We start from the raw sequence: 20,227 nt of genomic DNA, 5'->3' as shown, positions 1-20,227 counted from the left end.
TAACTTTCCCATTACCTTAAGATTGCATCAAGATGCAGCATTAAGTTTTTTTTTTTTTTTTTGTATTAGTTATAACAAACTCATTAGATATATTTAAGATAGGGTGTCATGGTGTATGTTATTTGTCAATGATTAGTCTTAGCTTCTGAAACTAATGATGATCTTAATGCGAAATTAGAATTATAGAGATATATGTCGAAATTTTCAAACTTTAAATTGAGTAGATCTAAAATTGCATATATAAAACATAAGTTTAGTATTAATAGGAAAGCGAGTGCTAGTGTAATTAAGTTGGGTGATGAGATAGTATCAAAGAGTAATCATTTTCAATATTTGGAATCAATTATTCAAAGTGACGCTGAGATAAAAATAGTATAATTTAAATAGAATAAGTTAGATGATGAAATACGTCGGGTGTGTTATGTGATCGCAATATGTTTTAGAGTTAAAAATAAAGTTTGTACAAAACAATTGTAATATCTACATTGTTATATGAGAGTGAGTGTTAGGTCGTAAAAAAAAATGAGAAAATAAACTTAACTAAGATGAGGATGCTTAGATGAATATATAATAAGATTAAAAGAGGTAAAATTAGAAATAAAAAGATTTGAAGAAAATTAGAGGTAATTCAAATTCAAAAAAAGATAAAAAAAAATCATTTGAGATGATTTGAATATGTAAAATATAGATTTATCCGTGTACCTAATTAGGAGAAATTAGCTTCTAGATTTGAAAAATACCTAAACTTCTAGAAGTAAATTACGAAAAACATGGATATAAGTAATAAAAATTGATATGAGAGATAAAGAAATAAATAAAATAATTGTTTTTGATAGAAATGAGTAATATAAGAAAATTTAAAATTATGATCTAACAATTTTTTTTTTTGACCTTTGGACCCCAATTTTGGGATATAAAACTTAATTTGTTACTGTTGTATAAGAACTGCATAATTTGACCAATCATTGAAATTCATCGAGCAAGATCTTGTTGATCATATCAGTCAACTACATGGCGACGTAGAAGTTTATGAAATTTCTGTGCGCTCCCCTGTTTATAGGGCATTGTTTACACAAAAAACCCTTAATAAAAATGTGAAAACGTATGAAAACATGCCATTCTTGGAAGAATAGTAGCCCATTCGGCCAATTTAGTGCTTAATTGGACCAATGACAAAGCCGCATTTGAATCACCTAAAATCTAGCACGTAATCAAGGGAAGTAAGATTTGTCACTGCTATGGATGAACTCCCTTTTTGGGGCCAAAATTGAAACTAGTAATATTTTCTGCTACAGAATTCTTGATTTTGGTGATTACTGTAAGCTTGATGGGTACTTCATCGATTAATAAATTGCTTCCAAGCACATTCTCAAAAACATTGAGCTTATGTAATTTCCTTATGGCCGAGACTTCAATTAATAAGAAATTCTCTCTATTCCATCTCGTTTAAATTTCATTTTTCTTCTACTCTTTAAGTGATTTTATTACTTTAAACAAATAAAAAAGGCAGCTTTGGAAAATTTGGTTGCCACTTGGATTCTAATCTTTCTTTGAGAAATTACAAAGTATTCATCCTCCCCAAGCTCAAGCCAGATATGGAAGAACCAAAGAAGAGAAAATAAAATGAAATACCTGGCCGAGAGAGCCAGAAAGAAAAGATCCCTTCCTGCAAAATGTTGCCAGCACCAAAACTGAACAAAGGCAATTTAATGAAAAAAGAATCTATAACAACTCTAAATGTAATTTCTCTATTATACCATGGTACAAGAATGATTTCCCACATCACAAAACCTACTGAAATTTTTTTTTTCTAAAAAGTGCTGTGCCACAAATTAATTCAACCTAGAAAAAAACACTCAGCAGTGGAAACTGGAATGGGGAGAAGAATAGAAGAATGTTCATTATATGAATCAAGTTACAATTTTGGGCTAAGGTGAATAATTAATGTTGATTTTGTGTAACTCAGAGCACATAAATATTAAACCTTGAATAGAAGCAGTACACAGCCTTTAAACTTTAACTCCCTTGAAAGTAAATGAAAGGATCCTGAAGAGTCCATCTGGGTTATCAGCATGTACCTATTAATAAATTCAACTGAAAATGAGCACCACTTTGACGTAAAGCAAGATAAACAAACATTACTAAACATCCTCGCATTCAGGGAATATAACTCTGCAACCCATCCAAAATTACAAATGATACAGCTACCCAGAACTATTCAGCAAACATATAACTAAATCAGCCCACAGAATCGCATCTCAAGCAAAAGTTTTCCAGATGTTCTTGCTGTGTAAAAGTGCCGCAGACCAGACTGATTTCATATGTTCTGAATGCTAACAGAAATTAGAGGTACAGCTCAGGAAAGTTGCACTTTTTTTTCTATTCAGTTTTCATTAGTTACAAGAGCTTTTTTCTATTTAGGTTGCATAATTTCAAGCAGCCTGAAAGATCCTTCATATCTTTGGAAGATAGTGATTATAGAACAATGTCAGTCTCTGACATCATATTGGGATAGCACAATCAATTTCTTGAAAAGTGTAATGCTTATAAGGTTCTACACACTTTATTGAGTATGAAACTCAGTAATACTTTTTAGGTTATACACCAATCTTGTTCAAAAACTAAACTGAGAGACATGACAAATAATTGGTGTAACTCCAGGCAAACGCTATGAGCAAAGGAGAAAACATAAAGAAATTAAAGCATGTGCAATAGATGTACCCAGTGCCCGGCATCTTCAAGGACATGCATCTCAACTCCACCTCCCTTATCAGCAGCAGACTCTTCAGCAGCATGAATTCGCTGAAGATCTTCAAGGGCCCACCGATGCAAACTCCTTTCTGCTTTCAAAAAATTAACATGCACACCACGAGGTAGATTTTCCACCACTTTCCTGCATTTATGCAGCCAAAAGAATAAAAAGAAAGAAAATATACAAGCTTTAAGCTTAAAAGGTCGCAGATAATCAAATAAATGCTTTTAAAATAGGGCACAAATTTCACTTCTTATTGTGTTTATCACTCCAGATATATAACACATAAAAGTCACATAACAGACAACATTCAGGCTGAACGTGGACAAGTAAAGTAAAAAGCAAACCACGCCCTATAGCTGTATCCAGGTAAGATTACCATAAATTTGTTTCTTCATAGGACTGGTACATTTCGTAAATCCCTTCAAGGTCAAACACCCAAGAGAAGCTTGACAATGATGAACCAGCAGCACTGGTTGGTCGAAGATTAGTTACAACCCACTGAACAAGTAAAAACTAGGTAAAATTTCGGAGCAACTGAAATATGATTTCATATGAGAAACATGACAAATGAAGTCCAATCAAAGTTGAAAATATTATTCCTTTTGCTCTATTTTTTTAGTCATGAAATCATCTCAGAAATATATAGAACAGTATCTAAAAGAACTGAGAAATAAAGACTATACAGATAACCAATTCTGTGACGCTATATGTGTTTGTGCTTGTTTTCCTTTTTTTATGTTTTTGATGTAGTGCTTAGAAGAGGTGGCAAACAATCAGGCTCCGGCAGTTCATCTTGGGTTCAGGTTACATCGAGTTTGGATTTGTTTCATGTTCAGGTTGTTTTTGAGTTGTGTTGTCTTCAGTTCAGGTCAGGTTGGAGCCAATTTTACACCGTTTTAGAGTTTATGGAAGTTATAACCATTTCAATATGAACCGAATGTTCAAATCCAAAGCTAATTATTCTTTTTTTTTTTAAATAAGCTTTTGCATGTAATGCAATAATTTTTTTAATTATACTTATACACGTTTAACATTTTTAAAAGCAAAATTGGTTTGAAATGGAATAAGAAGTGCAAGTCTCAAGTTTAGGTCAATTCGTGTTCGGTTTGTTTTAGGGTTGAATCGTTTCAGGTTCAAATTCTTTCAAGTTATGATCATTTCATGTTTGGATTATTTTAGGTTAGGTCATTTCGGATTTGGGTATTGCATGACCTTAACAAGTATTGGCCGGTTGACATCTTCAACACATATGGATGTTGATGTAGCTTTTCTAACGTGAATGTGGAAAAACACTTATTTAAAGCTGATTATAATCCTATAATTTTTATATTTATATTTGTATCTTTAGAATTAAGGACAAAAAATTAGGATAAACAATCCCTCAATTATAGGATCAGTTTTACGAAGACTTAGTTTCCTAGTTTACCCACTAGTTAGTTGTATATAAACCTAAGGTGCTTGTATAATTCTTTATGAGCAATTTTTCAATATACATGTAGTTTTACTCTTAGATTTTCACATAGTTTTATTTCTTAGTTTTTTCACATGGTATCAGAGCTTTAGACTTTTCTTGAAAAGAAAATTTTTTTAGCCTTCATTGCTGAATTCTATTACAGGCCTTCATAGCCAAATCTTGTTAAATCTTTCAGTTTTATTTTTTCCTTCTTTGGTCTTCATTGCCTAGAATCGTCTTTGGTTAAACCTTTACTATCAACACTCATTTCAGTCTTGAGAAAGATAATCATGCCAGAGATAGCAAAATCTACCACTACTACCCAATTTGAGGAAGTGATAATTGGTAAAACTACCGGAGTACTACAGAATTGTTGGAAACAAAGAGAGTTTGATAAAGTAGAGATTAAAAAACTAGGAAGCCTATTGAAAACTCTCGAAAAGCGTACTAGGGTATGTTCTTTGGGTAAGGTCTCTAGTTTAGGTCAAGCTTCTAGTTCTCACAGATTAAATGTCTCGGTTAAGCCTATTACGAGTTTTTGGGTCATTAACTTAGGAGCCACAGACTATATGATACATTCCTCACAGAAGTTTAGTACATATACCATATGTCATAGTAATAAGAAAATTGTTGTTGCAAATGGTTCACTTACTACAGTGGCAGGATTAGGAGATGTTCAAATTAATCCCTTGTTTGTTCCTAAAAATGTTCGTCATGTTCCTGAATTGTTTACTAATATGATATCTATATAAAAACTTACTAGAGACATGAACTGCAAAGTGACTTTTTATCCCTCTTATTGTGAATTTCAGGACCAAAGTTCGAAAAAGATGATTGAACTTGCTAAGGGGAAGGATGGACTATACTATATTGAGACATCAAATAACACAAGTAATATCAAGAATAGTTTACCTTTGTCATTTCTTTTAGAAAAATCTTCAAATAAAGACAAAATTTGGATTTATTATTTTCGTCTTAGACGTCCTTCTTTTGGAACTTTGGAAAACATGTTCCCTTCTTTGCTCAAAGGATTAAATGTCAAAAATTTTCATTGTGATGTTTGTGCTCTTGCAAAGCATAGACATTTGTCTTTTCCAATTAGCAATAAAAGAAGTTCTACTCCTTTTTTCTTGATTCATAGTGACATATGAGGTCCCTCTATAATTCCTAATATTTCTGGTGCAAGGTGGTTTGTTTCTTTCATAGATGATTGTACCAGGCTCTCTTGGGTATTTTTACTTAAATCCAAATTAGATGTGAATAGTGTGTTTTTAAGCTTCCAAAACATAATCCAGAATTAATTTAGAGTGAAAATCAAGAGATTTAGGTCTAATAATGCAAGAGACTATTTCTACCAGAGTTTATCTACCTATTTCCAAAAAGAGAGGATTATCCATGAGTCATCTTGTGCTAATACTCCACAGCAGAATGAAGTTGTAGAGAGGAAAAACAATCATTTGCTAACCACAACCTGAGTTTTACATTTTCAAGCAAACGTATCCAAATCCTACTGGGGGAAAGTTGTTCTCACTGCCACACATATTATAAATAGATTATCTTAAAGGATTTTGGGGTTTAAAACTCCTATGGAACTACTCTCACAATTCTATTCCAACTTTAATACCACAAACAACCTCACACATAAGATATTTGGTTGTACATCATTTGTTCATGTTCATAGTCATAATAGGGGGAAATTGAATCCTAGAGCAATTAAGTGCATTTTTTAGGGGCATTCATCAACTCAAAAAAGGTATAAGCATTATCATCCTTTTAGCAAAAAATTATGCATCTGCAAATGTCACTTTTAAAGAAAGTAAACCATTTTTTACTCAACCTTATCTTCAGGGGGAGACTTCATTCATGGAAGATAAGGATAAAAATTTCTTTTCTATTGATTTTTCCTCCTCTTCAACATTTTCACCCATTAATTCTTCTGAGTTGAAACCTATTTCTTCTGAGTCCAAATCAAACACTGAATTTGAGTCTAAACCCATTCCAAACACAGAAAATGTGACAAAAGATAATATTGTTCTTGATTCTATGAAGGAATTAGAAGTGTACTCAAGAAGGAAAGTTTCAAATCCTGAACCAGTGCAAGTCCAAGAACCTGATCCTAACTTTGGAAATGAGGAAACACCAGCCTTTGACTTTGTTTCTCAAAATAAGCATGAATCTCCTAAAACTATAACTATTGATTATGAGCTGGCTATTGCCATCAGGAAAGGAACCAAATAATGAACTAAGCATCTACTATACCCAATCTCTAATTTTGTGTCATTTGAAAAATTCTCACCATCCCACAAAAATTTCCTTGTGAGCCTAAACACTATTTCTATTCCAACTACATTATCCGAGGCTTTGTCCAATGAGAAATGGAGGCAAGCCATGAAAATAGAAATGAAGGCCTTAGAGAAAAATAAGACATGGGAACAGGTAGAGTTGCATAAAGGAAAAAATTCAATTGGATGTAATCGGGTTTTCACTGTAAAATACAAGGCAGATGGTACTGTTGAAAGATATGAAGCCAGGTTGGTGGCTAAGAGCTACACTCAAACTTATAGAGTGGATTATCAGGAAACTTTTGCTCCAGTTGCCATGAGGAATACAGTTAGGATTTCGTTACCATTGGCTACAAATTACAATTGTCAACTTCAACAATTTGATGTAAAGAATGCTTTTCTACATAGTGATTTGGAAGAAGAAATATATATGAAGGTTCCACCAAGATTTGGAGGTTATCTAAAAGCAAACAAAGTATCCAAGCTGAAAAAGGCTTTATATGACCTTAAACAGTCTCCTAGGGCTTAGTTTGAGAGATTTGCCAAAGTGATGCTAGCAATGGGATATAAGCAAAGTCAAGGAGATCACACATAGTTTATCAAGCACTTTGATTCAGGAAGAGTCATAGTTTAGTGTATGTTGATGATATAATTGCAATTGGAGATGATGAAAAAGGGAAGCTCTAAAACAATGTTTGGTTAGAGAATTTGAGATAAAAGAGCTAGGGAGATTGAAGTAATTCCTAGGAATTGAAGTAGCTCACTCACAGTATGGTATTTTCATCTCATAATAAAAATATGTGATGGACTTTTTGAAGGAAACTGGGAAGCTCACATCTATACCTGTAAATACCCTTATAGATCCTAATCATAAACTTGGAGAAGCTGATGAAGATGTTGCTATATATAAAGAGATGTACCAGAGATTAGTTGGAAGACTCATTTATCTCTCACATACTAGACCTGATATAGCATATGTTGTAAGTGTGATAAGTCAATTTATGCATAGTCCTAAAGAAGTGCACCTATAGGCTGTCTACCTTGTATTGCACTATTTGAAGGCCAATCCTAGGAGAGGTATCTTATTCAAAAGAAATTCGGGGCTGATTCTAAAAGCATATGCAAATGCTGATTATGCAAGTTTAGTAACTGATAGAAGATCTAGCTCAGGCTATTGCACTTTCATAGGTCGTAATCTTATGACTTGGAGGAGTAAAAAATAGAATGTGGTGGCAAGATCAAGTGCTAAAGCAGAGTTCAAAGCAATGGCTCAAGGAATTTGTGAATTACTATGGTTAAAGATTATCTCAGAAGACTTGAAAATCAAGTGGGATGGACCAAATGAGACTCTACTATGATAACAAGTTTGCAATAAAAATTACACACAATCTTGTGCAACATGACAGAATAAAACACATTGAAGTAGACTGGCATTTCATAAAGGAGAAACTAGATAGCAGGTTATTTGTACACCGTATGTATCAACCAGAGGTTAACTTGCATATGTGTTGACTAAAGGTCTCAGCAGTGCAACATTTCAAGAAATTATTTCCAAGCTAGGAATGGAAAACACCTATTTACTAGCTTGAGGGAGAGTGTGGGAAAACACTTATTTACAACTGGCTGTAATCTTAAAATCTGTATATTTATATTTGTATCTCTAAAATTAAGTATTTGTATCTCTAGAATTAAGGACAAAAAATTAAAATAAACAATCCCTCAATTATAGGATCAATTTTAGTAAGGTTTAGTTTTCTAGTTTACTCACTAGTTAGTTGTATATAAACCTAAGGTGCTTGTATATTATTTATGAGCAGTTTTTCAAAATACATTCAGTTTTACTCTTAGATTTCCACACAATTTTGTTTCTTAGTTTTGCCACAGTGACAAAAGTGGTTAAGTGAGAAAATTTGCTGCCTAAAACATGGCCATTCTAGTCAACCAATTTGCCATGTCAGAAAAGTCACATCATTTGCCAAGAGTGTAAAAGATGCCAGCTTGCCATGAGCCTAACGGCCACTCTAGTTAGCCAATTTTGCCATGTCAAAAAAATCACATCATTTGCAACAAGTGCAAAGGATGCGAACCTTACATAAGCCTAATGGCTGCTAAGGCCATGTGTCATTTGACATTTTTTTTTGTCAACATAAGGGCTTTATGGGTCAAAATGATAGAATACAGTTTATTTGGACATTGTACAAGGATATTAGCTTTTTTGGAAAATTTGGGATAGTTTAAAGGCTTATATGGTATTTTAGCCAATATTTTAGACTATTCTTGAGTCCCTAAATTTTTAACATGCTTCAAACGAAGTATTATCAAAAATGAAAACTAGACTAATTAAAAATTTCTTCTAAAGGATATCTTTGTCCTATGCCACATGTGATGCATTTACATAAATCTTGAATGGACTAAAATATAAGAATTAGAATGTTCCACCCCTTTACAGAGACAGAAGTAAATGAATAAGAAAATAAATTATATACTTGACTATTAGATCATATAGCACGCCCAAGATGGTCAAGTAGATTGTCTAAATTGATGTGCTTTAGTTAAGATAATATAAAAGAAGGTTAAACTTTGTTGATTATAAAGAAAACTCCACAAATAACAAACAAAACAACAAAAAAGAAGCAATTTATATATATATATATATTTATTTATATTGAACACTGATGTTTATTAAATAACTGATCATGCAAATAAAGTGCAGTATTATCGCAAATAAACTCATATAATAGTCATCACCAGTGACTAAACACCAAACATAAATCATAGACCTGCTACATATAAAGATTAAACAGGGTTAAAATGGGTATGAAATGAAGTAAAACTCCAAAGGAGCCCCATCATTGGTGGTTGTGGAAATATACCTGTGCAACATCCTTAGAAAACCCTTTTTGAACGAGAGCATTCACAATGTCCCGTTTTGAAGAGACCTGCCTTAAATAAAAATTGCAGCAAGTTTAAAGCCACATTCAAAAGAAGGAAACATATAAAAGAGTGGTTCTCTTTCTTTTTTTTGTGTGGATGGCATGCTGGAAATTCAAAACCAATAAAGTGAAAATATAGCAAGAAAATGATACACGGATTAGTTTAATTTTGGCAGAAAAAGTTGTTAATTTAACTCTTGCTACAAGTGAATTAGTAAAATAGTGAATTTAAAGCTAAAATTAAAATAAAAAGAAAAAACAAAGACATAATTACTATCAATCTAAAGAGGTTTTGCAAACAATATCCACGTAATGAGATCATATATGAACACCTAGCTTGAACAAAGGGAAATATTCAAGGATAACTAAAACAGTTAAAGAAAAACATAATAGAGGGTCAAAATTGATGTAAACTTAGGTTTGAACAAAACAACTAGGGTGTAGGGTTGTCCAACCTCTTGTTAAATATGGCTGCCCAATGCATCTAGAAGACTATGTCTACTAGGGTTACAGAAGCTTATATTCCTAGCCCCTGGATACACATAACCCCCATCTAATCCCAGCCATTCAAACTCTTTAAAGATCACATAGTAGTCACAAGATCACTTAATAAAATGAAAATATAATTTCTAACCACAAAATAAGGTAAAACAGCAAAGATAAAAGAACATATCAAAATAACCAACATAGATTGATCGGGTACCAATGAATCAATGGCATGGCCAATGAATTCTACTAGTATGCAAATAATTGGACTAAGGAAGTTCAAATCCATCAAACAAAAGATTAGACAAGGATGTCAATAGCATAGTTAATATATCAAATGAAAAAATACATCCACAAAGTGACACAAAGATTCACCTCCTTAGGCAGTTTCCTTAAGAAAGATATTAGCTCTGCCGGATGGTCATCACCATCTGCACCAGCTTGAACTTTTCCAGGAGTGGCATCTAGAACCCAAACCTATAGAAATTTATGAAGCAAACCATAAAGGCAAATTATAAAGAAAATTAAAGGGAGGGAAAAAGAAACTAAAGCAATAATCTATATATATTTCAGGTCCATGGTCTATGCAAAATTGATTATGTAACCAGTTGATCCTTTTCCCCCATATCTATATCTAAAATGTCGCAAAGCTCTAATGTAAATTTGAGTTCCTTAAACCGCTCCAAATTATTCTGCCCCCCAAAAAAAAAGAAGAATCTCCAAATTAAAATATATACACCTAAAGATGTGATTAGCATTCAACCAGTGCATCTAAAAGACTAAAAAACGAACTTCAAAATATCTAAGAGAAAGAAAAGAACTTACTCTAACTGGTCGTGGAAGTGGCTTTGCAGCTTGTTCCACCATGCTCAAGACAACTGAAAAACAAATAGAGAGCATACTTCCATTTGTATCTCCTCAAATGATTATATTTATATCATATATCACCAGAATTAAGGTTATTAACCATCCTAAAGACTAAAAAATAAAAATACCTTTTCCTCCAAAGCTATGGCCAATTAGAACTCGGGGTGTTATTCTAAGTTGTGCAATCTATTCCAGCAGAGAGACAGAAAAACGTTATTGAGAAGAAGAATAAAAAACAGAAGTCTTAAATGTACAATTTTCTTCTCTAATTTCCTGTTCTTTTTTTTTTTGGCAGAGACAAAGAAGTGGAAAACCAATTTTAAATGAAGGACTTAAATGTTAAAGACTTAGTTTGTTAAGTTCTACCTTATAAAGCTTGGGAGGGAATGAAAACACCTACTGGGATTAATGCAGCTACTCAATTAATAATTGAGGGAATTGAATGGATAGAAGGAGGACCTCTATAATACATCATTAAATCAGAGAACAAGGACTATTTCAGCTGCACAACTGAAAAACATCCTCATCTTTTAAGTGTTTGTTTGAATAGGAATTTAAGTGATATAAGAACAGTCCTAGCTTTTCAGGAAGTTTGAATCAAAATCATTTCCAGAAAAGCAATCGTGTCAAAAGTACAATAATCAATTGTGTCATGATTATAATTGAAACCAAAAAATTACCAGAATAGACAAAACAATGGAGTAAGTCTGTCTTAAATGTCCTAAAACATGCTTATCAAGAAGTAAACTAATAATAATTTTACAATGACAAAGGAGGTATTGAAGCATTCTCATCATTATATCTTGGTTAAATGAAATTAATATGTCAATTCTTCTTCACTATGGTTCTCCCACCGGAGGACTGTCAACTAAAATCACAATTAAAGGATCATATTCGAGTATAAAACTAACAGTCAGGCTTAAGAACCACGCACTAGTTTTAGCACGTCTAAAGCAGTTGAAGCAACAGTATGTGGACCTCTCTTCTTGATTGATGCTGAATCACCATGGCACCTCAAGTCTACCAAAACAAACTGCATCATGCAAAAATATTAGAACATATGAGATTCTTGGCAGCATCATAAATTAAATTTTCTAGCAATCCATCTAACTGCACATGATCCTGAGCCAATGTAGGTCTAAGGGCCAAGAAATGGGAAAAAAGAAATATATATATATATATATATATATACACACACACACACACACACACACACATAAATAAGGGAGGGGATAGGGAAGAAAAGAAACAAAAACAAAGCAAAGAATTGATTCCCAGTGGCAGCACAATTAGATTGGAAATGTCATCTTCACCAATCTAGGTCTAAGGTTAAGGTCCTCCACTCAAAATAAGGTGTTTTGCTACCAGAAAGTTAAAATGAAGGTTCCTGGACTCCTGCATGCCAACGGTCCAGTTTTGGTTGTGTTTTAATTTAGAAACTTGCATTGATCAAATTTATGTGGTGGAAAGGTAATCAGGGCTCAGTATTGTAGTGGTGGAATTAGAATTTGCTTCTTGGCTAAAAATTAGCAAGGAAACTATTGTGCAAAATAGGGGGCAATTAAGAGTCAGACAGTTTTAGGGTCTAGGGAACAGTTAGCCTTGTCCTAGGAAGATCTGACACAGGAACAGGTAAGACATGACACGGACCCGGCAATACAGCATTTTTAAAAAATTAGGACAATGTGGCAGGATACATCAATTAAAAAAATTATATATATATTAACATGTATATATATATTATATAAGTTTCTTAATTTTGAATGAAAAATAACCAACATGCACTAAAATCATTTTTAAAAATATTTTGTTATTGTTAAATTTTAAGATAATTTTATACTTATATTGAATTCTTATAAATAAATCTAGCCCAATAAGTATATTTGCTCAAAATATTTACCCAATAAGATTTTAAGTTGTACAATCAAAGATTTGACCAAGCCCAATATATTATTTGAACCAGCCTAATATATTATACGCCGTAACTCCAGCGGTTTCCAATTTCAAACCAAATTCTTTTCTTTTTAAACAATCTGTAGGTCGGTTGTGGTTGAACAATAGAGCCACTTATCTTTTTCCCCTCTCATCTCCTTCCAACTCTATATTGCATCATTCTTTCATCAACTTTTTCCCACCAATTGGAGTATCACTCAATTAGATTGGCTCCATCTGATGCTGAAAGAAAGAGAAGATTGCTTTGTACCCAATGTTTCCCTCTCTTTTGTTTCTCTGAGTAAACAGTGACACTAACCATTTGTACCTTCACAGCCATTAGCAAGAAAAGTTTTTGCCCCTTCATTGCCATGTCCAGGCCGTATCATTGTGTCCATAGTGTCCAAAAAAACAATTTTGTTTTTAAAATTTTTTTACATATCTGACAGTATTGTGTACGAATCTGGGGGTGTCGAATGTGTGTCCATGTCAAACGTTCAGACATGTATCCAACACAAATACATCAAAGTCAGAGCCATGTTGGTGCTTAGTAGGCCTTGTCTATTTAGTGGATAAATGGTGAACCTTAGGCAATCTCCCCTAGGGTTTCCTATGAAATCAAACATAGAAAATAAGACATTTACAACCTTACAAGAGTTCTACGTCATGAAAAAATGCTCGTCAAGTTTGCTATATGACAATATAAAAGACCAACTTCACCTGCACTACAAGAAGATAAGACTGACACCAATCACATGATTGGACCATATATAAGGACCCAATAGTTCTGCAAGACCAAACTAAGACCAACGACAACATTATAAGATTTACACAAACATCCTTGATCTAGTAAAATGAAGAAAAGTTGGTAAACTGAAGAATACAATTAAACCAAACCTAATCAGTGAAGATCCCATGTCAGCTATCAATCTTCTTAGGTATCCAAATTGAAGTTTGCATCAAAGAACCTTTTATATGCTTTAATCGGATGCTGACATAACTGTTATCCATCATGTTTTTTATGCTTTATTCAAGGCATGACACCAATAAGGCATTCTGGTCCATCATTGGGTACAGTAGTTCCATGGCATATAAGTGGGTTAGTTTCCTATAATATGCTTTGTGTTCTATTGAGGTGCGTTTTCAAGATCTTTAATTCTTTGACTTGGCTGCTGTAATTTGCAATGGTTCAATAAATCCTATAACAATCCTGAAAGACAGGAAAGAACCTGTTCTATGTTCCATTGAAGCCCCAACGTAGATGAACTGGCTGTATCCTAAAAGCCTACATCATCATCATAATGTCAACAATTGAAGCTGTTTAACTCTGCTTTAAAAAATAAATACCTAGAAACCAGAATTTTCCTAGTCCAGCGAATGTATGAGTCCAAACCAAGTAAAATAATTATTAAAGACATGCATAGACCCCTTCCCTCATAAACTCAAAACTGTCAATGTTTAACGATTACGGCATTGTTCCTGGAACACTGCCCACCATCATTTTTTTTTTTGTTCTCATGACCTTTCATATGTTTAACAGTTATGCATATACTCTTTACTTCGTTTGTTGGCCCTTTTGTGCCTATAATATTGAACTTTCCTTCCATTTAGGTTTTCTCATTTCCTCTTTGAGAATATCATATTTTCCAATCTCATCTTTTCTTAATTCCTTATTACCTTGTAATTGAATTCATTATCACTTTAGTTTATAGACTTATCTGTCACGTATGAGTTTATGTTTGCCAATAATCGTTTCTAACCAACAATTTTACACATTAGAAAAATGACAAGAAAATAATATTACAACTAAAAAACCAATTAAATCATTTTATAGAAATGTACTAAATGCTATACTACTATTGCATTCAACTAATGACAACAGTTTATAGTTAACATGCATACCAAAACTCTTAGGGATTGTTTGGTTCCCAGATCCTTTAATTTCGGGAGGAAAAGTAACTCTAAAGAAAGTGATATTGAAGGAGAATGGGTGATTCCTGGGGTTTTTTGACCTTAGGAAACATAAGATTTTTGTATTTGGTTAGAGGAATGTAAGACTGCCTAATAAAGTGCCGACTATCCTTGGATCGATTGGCATGTCATTGGAGTTGGCATTTGAAAGTTGCAAGTTCGAGAGAGCTTAGGCACCTAATGTCCTCTTCAGCCAAGTATGTAGTGGGGTAGGGGGGTTTAAGAGTAGATTAGGAACTTCAAAAAAAAAAAAAGATTGCCTAATAAATTCTTTTGCTATATTGTCCTTGACAACGAGTGACATACATGACATTATTATCATGTATATCTTTTTGAATATTTGAAATATTTAACACTTGGACATAAAGTTAAATAAATTAAGTTATTTTCTGTATTTCATGAAAATAAATTATTTATTTAATATTTTATAAGATTTTTAATTATAAATTATTTATCTATTTAGTTAAATATTTCAAATATTCAAAAAGATTTTACCTATTCATGAATGGACTTTAAAACATTATGCCTTGTACGAAACTTTGAGCAATACAGCAATACGAGGAATGATTACACCAACTATATATAATATGATAGAATCTGTACCATTGGTCCTCCCATGGTCCCACCCTTCCAAGTTCCAACCTTCTATCTCCAGCCCACTTTTTTCTTTCCTTGCGCTTTCTACCCCATGTGGGAGCTTTGCATCACATGCTTCCACCTCCTATATGTTACTAACATAGATCACATTTAATCTCAAGAAACCATAGTTAATATTAAAAAGATGACATTTTTTGTAATAAAACATCATCGTTTTCCAAAAAACCATTTTTTTTATTTGTTAGGAGCAAATAAATTTTTTAATCTAAAATTTTTTCACAATATATTTTCAACAAAAACCGTGTTTTTAAAAAGAAAAATGTGGCCTATGTTTAAACCATAAAAAAATATATAATTTTTTCATAATATATTTTCCACAAGTATCCTGTTTTTAATCTTGAAAACGCAGTCTTTGTTGAAAATATAACAAAGACCACATTTTTATTCTAAAAAATGTGATCTTTGTTTAAAATATGTTAAGAAAATTTTATTTTCATAATATCTTAAAAAAATTACCGCATTTCTAAGGTAAATATGTTGCCTATATAGTCCAAAAATGCAATTAAGTGAGGACAAATGAGAAAAAATTTTTACTTTCCCCTTGGAATCTAAAAAACCCAAAGGGAGAGGAGAGTTTTTTATTACCCTACTTTCCCCTTTTTTTACACTGTTAGGAATATAAGATTCCTGATACGTAAAAAGTTTCCCAACCAAACTAAGGAATCAAATAATAAAAAGTTAGATTTCATGAGGGAAAGTTAGATTCTACCATCCAAACGCCCTCTCAGTAATTTATTTTAACCATTTTTGGGCCTAGAATGTTTAACTTTTAGTGCTTTTGTTATTTTCTTTTTAAGAGTGTCACACTCTGTATTTTAAGCTCATTGTTTCTTCCCATCACTTTTTAATTTCTAGTTTTGACCTTGATCCTCAAACTTTATTTCCAATCATCCTTCTCTTTTGTAACCAAGCATTTCTTTCTATTTTATTAATGTTTCATTCAATCAAAGATTCAAATGAACCTTCTTTTTTTTAAATAATTAACCAAGTTGTTTGTTTCTATTTTATTCATGTTTCATTCAGTAAAAGATTCAAAGAACCTTATCTTTTAACAATTTAAGTATCTCAATCAATTAACTACATTATTTTCTTTTTTTTTATATCTATTTATCACAAAAAGGCCTACCACAACATGTGGGCATTAATGCTTGTAAACATCTTAATTTCCAAGAGCCAAGTTACCACATAAACCACATTAAGCAGATCATAAATATCTATTGCACAGATGTCATAATGCCATCATAACTTTCAAGTAATTCACAATGATTAGCAATAATAGTTCTAAGGCATCAAATGACAGACTAATTTGGTAAAATGGCAGACTAATTGGGTAAGATGACAAATAGAATTCTTTGCTTTGAAATGGGAGACAAAAAGGGACTTACTAATGACATAAAATTACCAGATCAACTGAAGGGTATGATCACACAAAGGTGGGAGGAACATAAAAAAGAATACTAGAATGTTACTAAAAGATACCTGCCATGATGGAAATTCTTGTGCCAGTCGCCGAGCAAAAGTTCCTGCAGCATTTAAAACACATACTTTACTATCCTCTTACTCTCATGTGCAAAATGCAAACAATAGATTTTTACTTAAAATATATGGAAGAAAAATAACCAAGACATATACAAACAGCAGATAATCAATACCCTAAAACAGAGTGGAAATTGGACATGTCAGAAAATGCTCAGTAAAGAACATAACTGCGATTATGCGAGGAAACAAGATGTTTGCTAAATTAGAAAACTAATTGTAACCACTTGAAAGAGTTGAGAACAGAATATAGGACAACTCAACCACTAAATGAAAATTGTAAGGGCAGGTAAAGTGGAAGCCTCTCATTTTTGGTTTTAATAGCTGGATCTTGTGGATTTGTTTGCATCATCCGATCAAAGACAATGTCATTTATAGATAACAATTATTTTTTTCCCAATTGAAATATCAATTAGCTACAGTGTACAATCTGGTTGCCCCAAAAAATTAAAGTATCATGTAAAATTATGCTTAATTCAAAATGGAATATCAAGGAGTACAATATGTATTTAATTCCTGAAAACCAATATTTACAAAAAATTCTTAACTTTTTTTCTGAAGGGAAAGATAATTCTCTAAGTTCCATAATTTCGTGCCTTTTAGAAAGGGAAAAGATCATTACTTAGAAATAAATGAGATATATATACACAAAGAAAAAGATCATTCCAATTCCCAAAAGAAGGTGCAAAACTATATCCCATTTCAGGCTATGGGAGAAAAAAGAACATGCGCAGAAATGCACAGAATGATGACATACATATACAAAGGTATTAACTGATTACCTATAGGTGCTTACCCCAGTTCTTTCTGCTACCAAGAATGCCATGCAAGAGAACAGCTGTTGGAGGTTCTGGTATTGACCTGTTCAATACTACCATTGAACTCCACTTTACCTGTGTAGAAGTTTCTATGCATAAGTTCTGTTGAATTCAAGCAGAAACATCATTTCTAACTTTAAAAATTAAGGAAGAAAAGATTCATATAGATGCTCAAGAACATAGAAAAAGGAAAGGCATTTTACAATCTATTCTAATTTGTAACAATTACCATACACTAAATATTTTTATTAGTATATAAAGTAAATAAAACTCCATTTATCATATTCCAAAAATGAACATTAGAATTACAATAATTTGAAAAGCAAAACCATGATTATTTTATCCTCATTTGCAATAGAGATGATTGTCGTTTCTCCCTATATACATAAAAAAAAAAAAAAATCCCATATGATGGGTTTGCAACAAACATACCTAATCAATCAATTACAGTATGCAGTAACCATAATGGGAAAGACTTTAGAGTTCAGAAAAGCTGAAAAGCATAAAGAGGTTATAATATTGAATCCACTTAAAAAAAAATTATTCTAGAACAAAGAATCTATCATGTTAATCCAATGAAAGCAATTGCATAACGCATTAGCACAACTAATACCAATGACCTATTTTTTGTTTCCAATTATCTATTTCAAAGCTACAAAAGATATGAAATACCATATTTTAAAATAAGAAAACTTACAAGTTTTCCTTGAACTAGTTCATATGCCTGCAAACAAAATATAAAACATAGCCAGTTAAGAACATCATACACAAAATCAATGTTTCATTACTGCATATTACCATGTAACAATGTGTTTAACTTTAATCTATATAAAGAGATAATAATTTAACAGCGCTTGAACAAACAACGTGTTGATTAAAATATATTCTAGCAGTAAAATATTTAGTTCTGTGAATTTCTAAAATTTATAAAGTACACCCAAATAAGAGCAAATTAAAGTTAATTAAAATGGTAAAAATGAAATTTACTTCTCATCACTCTGAGTTATTCCAAAGGCTTGTTACCAGTATTGAAGAGGGCTCAGCTACATTTCGATCATGTCCAAGCCTCTCATTTATCAATGTCAAGCGTGGGCTTCGTTCTCTACCGACTCTACTCGACCTACCAAGAGCTATCCGGGAGCTGCGAAATGTGTCTATCTACAACAAAATAAGGGGAACAAAATCGAAAATAAAAATAAAAGAATCAGCATTAATGCAGCTACAAAATTGATCAACCAAGTCAAAAGAAAAAGAGAATTTAAAAATAATATTAGTAAATAATGAGTCAAATTTACCCGAAACGGTCTGGCAATCGTAATCGTGGGTTTTGAATTGATGGAAGAAAGCGAATGGGACTTTAATTGGGCGTGCGGTGAATTAAACGCCATCCTCTGGCCGTCAAATGACGCGGTGAAATTTGAAATGAAGGACATTGTTTCTCGAACATGAATGAAGAGAGCAACGAGAAAAAAAAAATCCTAATCTGCAAAAGCCTTTGGAGTTTCGGAGATCAAAAAATGGAGGCCGCCTCAGCCCTCGAGAAAGAGATGAATGAGAATATAATATAGAAAGAGGAAGGGGTGGGAGAGAGCGAAGGGAGGCGGAGAAACCGAAGATTTCCGGTGTCCCGGGGCCCCTCCACAGCCCTCACAGCGGGGACAACAGAAGAAAAAAAGCGTGTTGTTTTTTTTTTTTTCTTGTTTTTGTGTCTCTTGCTTATTACAACATGGACCGAGCGGAATTTGAAGGGATGCATTACAATTTGGGATGATAAAATCAAAGTAATGATTGTTTCATGCCATGAGAAAAACATATATTTATTAAGAAAAAAATTTTACTAGTTTTAAAAGTTAGTAAGTAAAAAAATAATATTTAATTACATTAAATAAATTTTAACTACATCTGTAAGTATCATTTAAAATAATTTTCAAAATGAAATTCTCCGTAGAATTTCCAATTTGATGGCATCTGTCAATTTTTTGTTTGTAATCAAGTAGTTATCAAATGAAAACAAATCATAAGATTTTTTAATTTGACGAAATTTGTTATTTTTTTATTTAAAATCATCTTATGATTGGCAGTGACAAAATAAACATTTTAGAATTGAAAAAAAAATTGAAGCTTCTTCACAAAGAAGCTTGTGAAGGGAGAGAATGAAGAAAAACAAAGAAAAAATTTAAAGAAATGGAGAAAGAAAACGGAATAAAAGAGATCGAGCCGAAGACAAGCAGTAGTTAGACTAATACAAAAGATTAATCTTGATTTAGTTGTTGGATGAAGTTTGGTGCAAGTATTGAGAGAAGAGAGATTAAGCAAAAGATCATGCCATGTTAGTACCAACAATCAATCAATTTGCATTCATATGCCAATTAGCAAACTAGTGAGGGAAGGAAATGAAGAGTTTTACGTGAGTGAATTTTTTCAATTACATTATTTTTAAAATTTCTTTTAATTTTTTATGCTTTTATTTGTCTTAATATAATTTAATTCGTGTATTGTCTTAACTTTCAATCACAGTATAATTCAAAATAGACTAA

At 32.4% G+C, this 20,227-nt stretch overlaps 1 protein-coding gene across 2 annotated transcripts; it reads right to left on the bottom strand.

Moving 5' to 3' along the window:
* Positions 1-1,875: 1,875 nt before the first annotated feature.
* Positions 1,876-19,404, bottom strand: LOC111276780 (alpha/beta-Hydrolases superfamily protein). Of its 2 annotated transcripts, none has more exons than XM_022862601.2 (13): positions 18,986-19,404; positions 18,714-18,848; positions 18,388-18,414; positions 17,669-17,792; positions 16,816-16,859; positions 11,711-11,809; positions 10,905-10,962; positions 10,735-10,787; positions 10,285-10,386; positions 9,364-9,429; positions 3,132-3,253; positions 2,722-2,893; positions 1,876-2,078 (listed from the first exon to the last, which is right to left on the bottom strand). In XM_022862601.2, exons 1-13 carry the CDS (start codon positions 19,121-19,123, stop codon positions 2,010-2,012), a joined length of 1,209 nt encoding a protein of 402 aa, XP_022718336.2. In that variant the 5' UTR covers positions 19,124-19,404; the 3' UTR covers positions 1,876-2,009. The 2 variants fall into 2 exon arrangements, with proteins under 2 accessions (XP_022718336.2, XP_022718337.2); XM_022862602.2 differs by having other exon boundaries at positions 17,669-17,765.
* Positions 19,405-20,227: the final 823 nt, after the last annotated feature.

The sequence above is a fragment of the Durio zibethinus genome, chromosome 7 (assembly GCF_047325235.1).
Source record: "Durio zibethinus cultivar Kanyao isolate XHJ-2024 chromosome 7, ASM4732523v1, whole genome shotgun sequence".
Taxonomy (NCBI): domain Eukaryota; kingdom Viridiplantae; phylum Streptophyta; class Magnoliopsida; order Malvales; family Malvaceae; genus Durio; species Durio zibethinus.
This window is presented reverse-complemented; position numbering and strand designations above follow the sequence as displayed.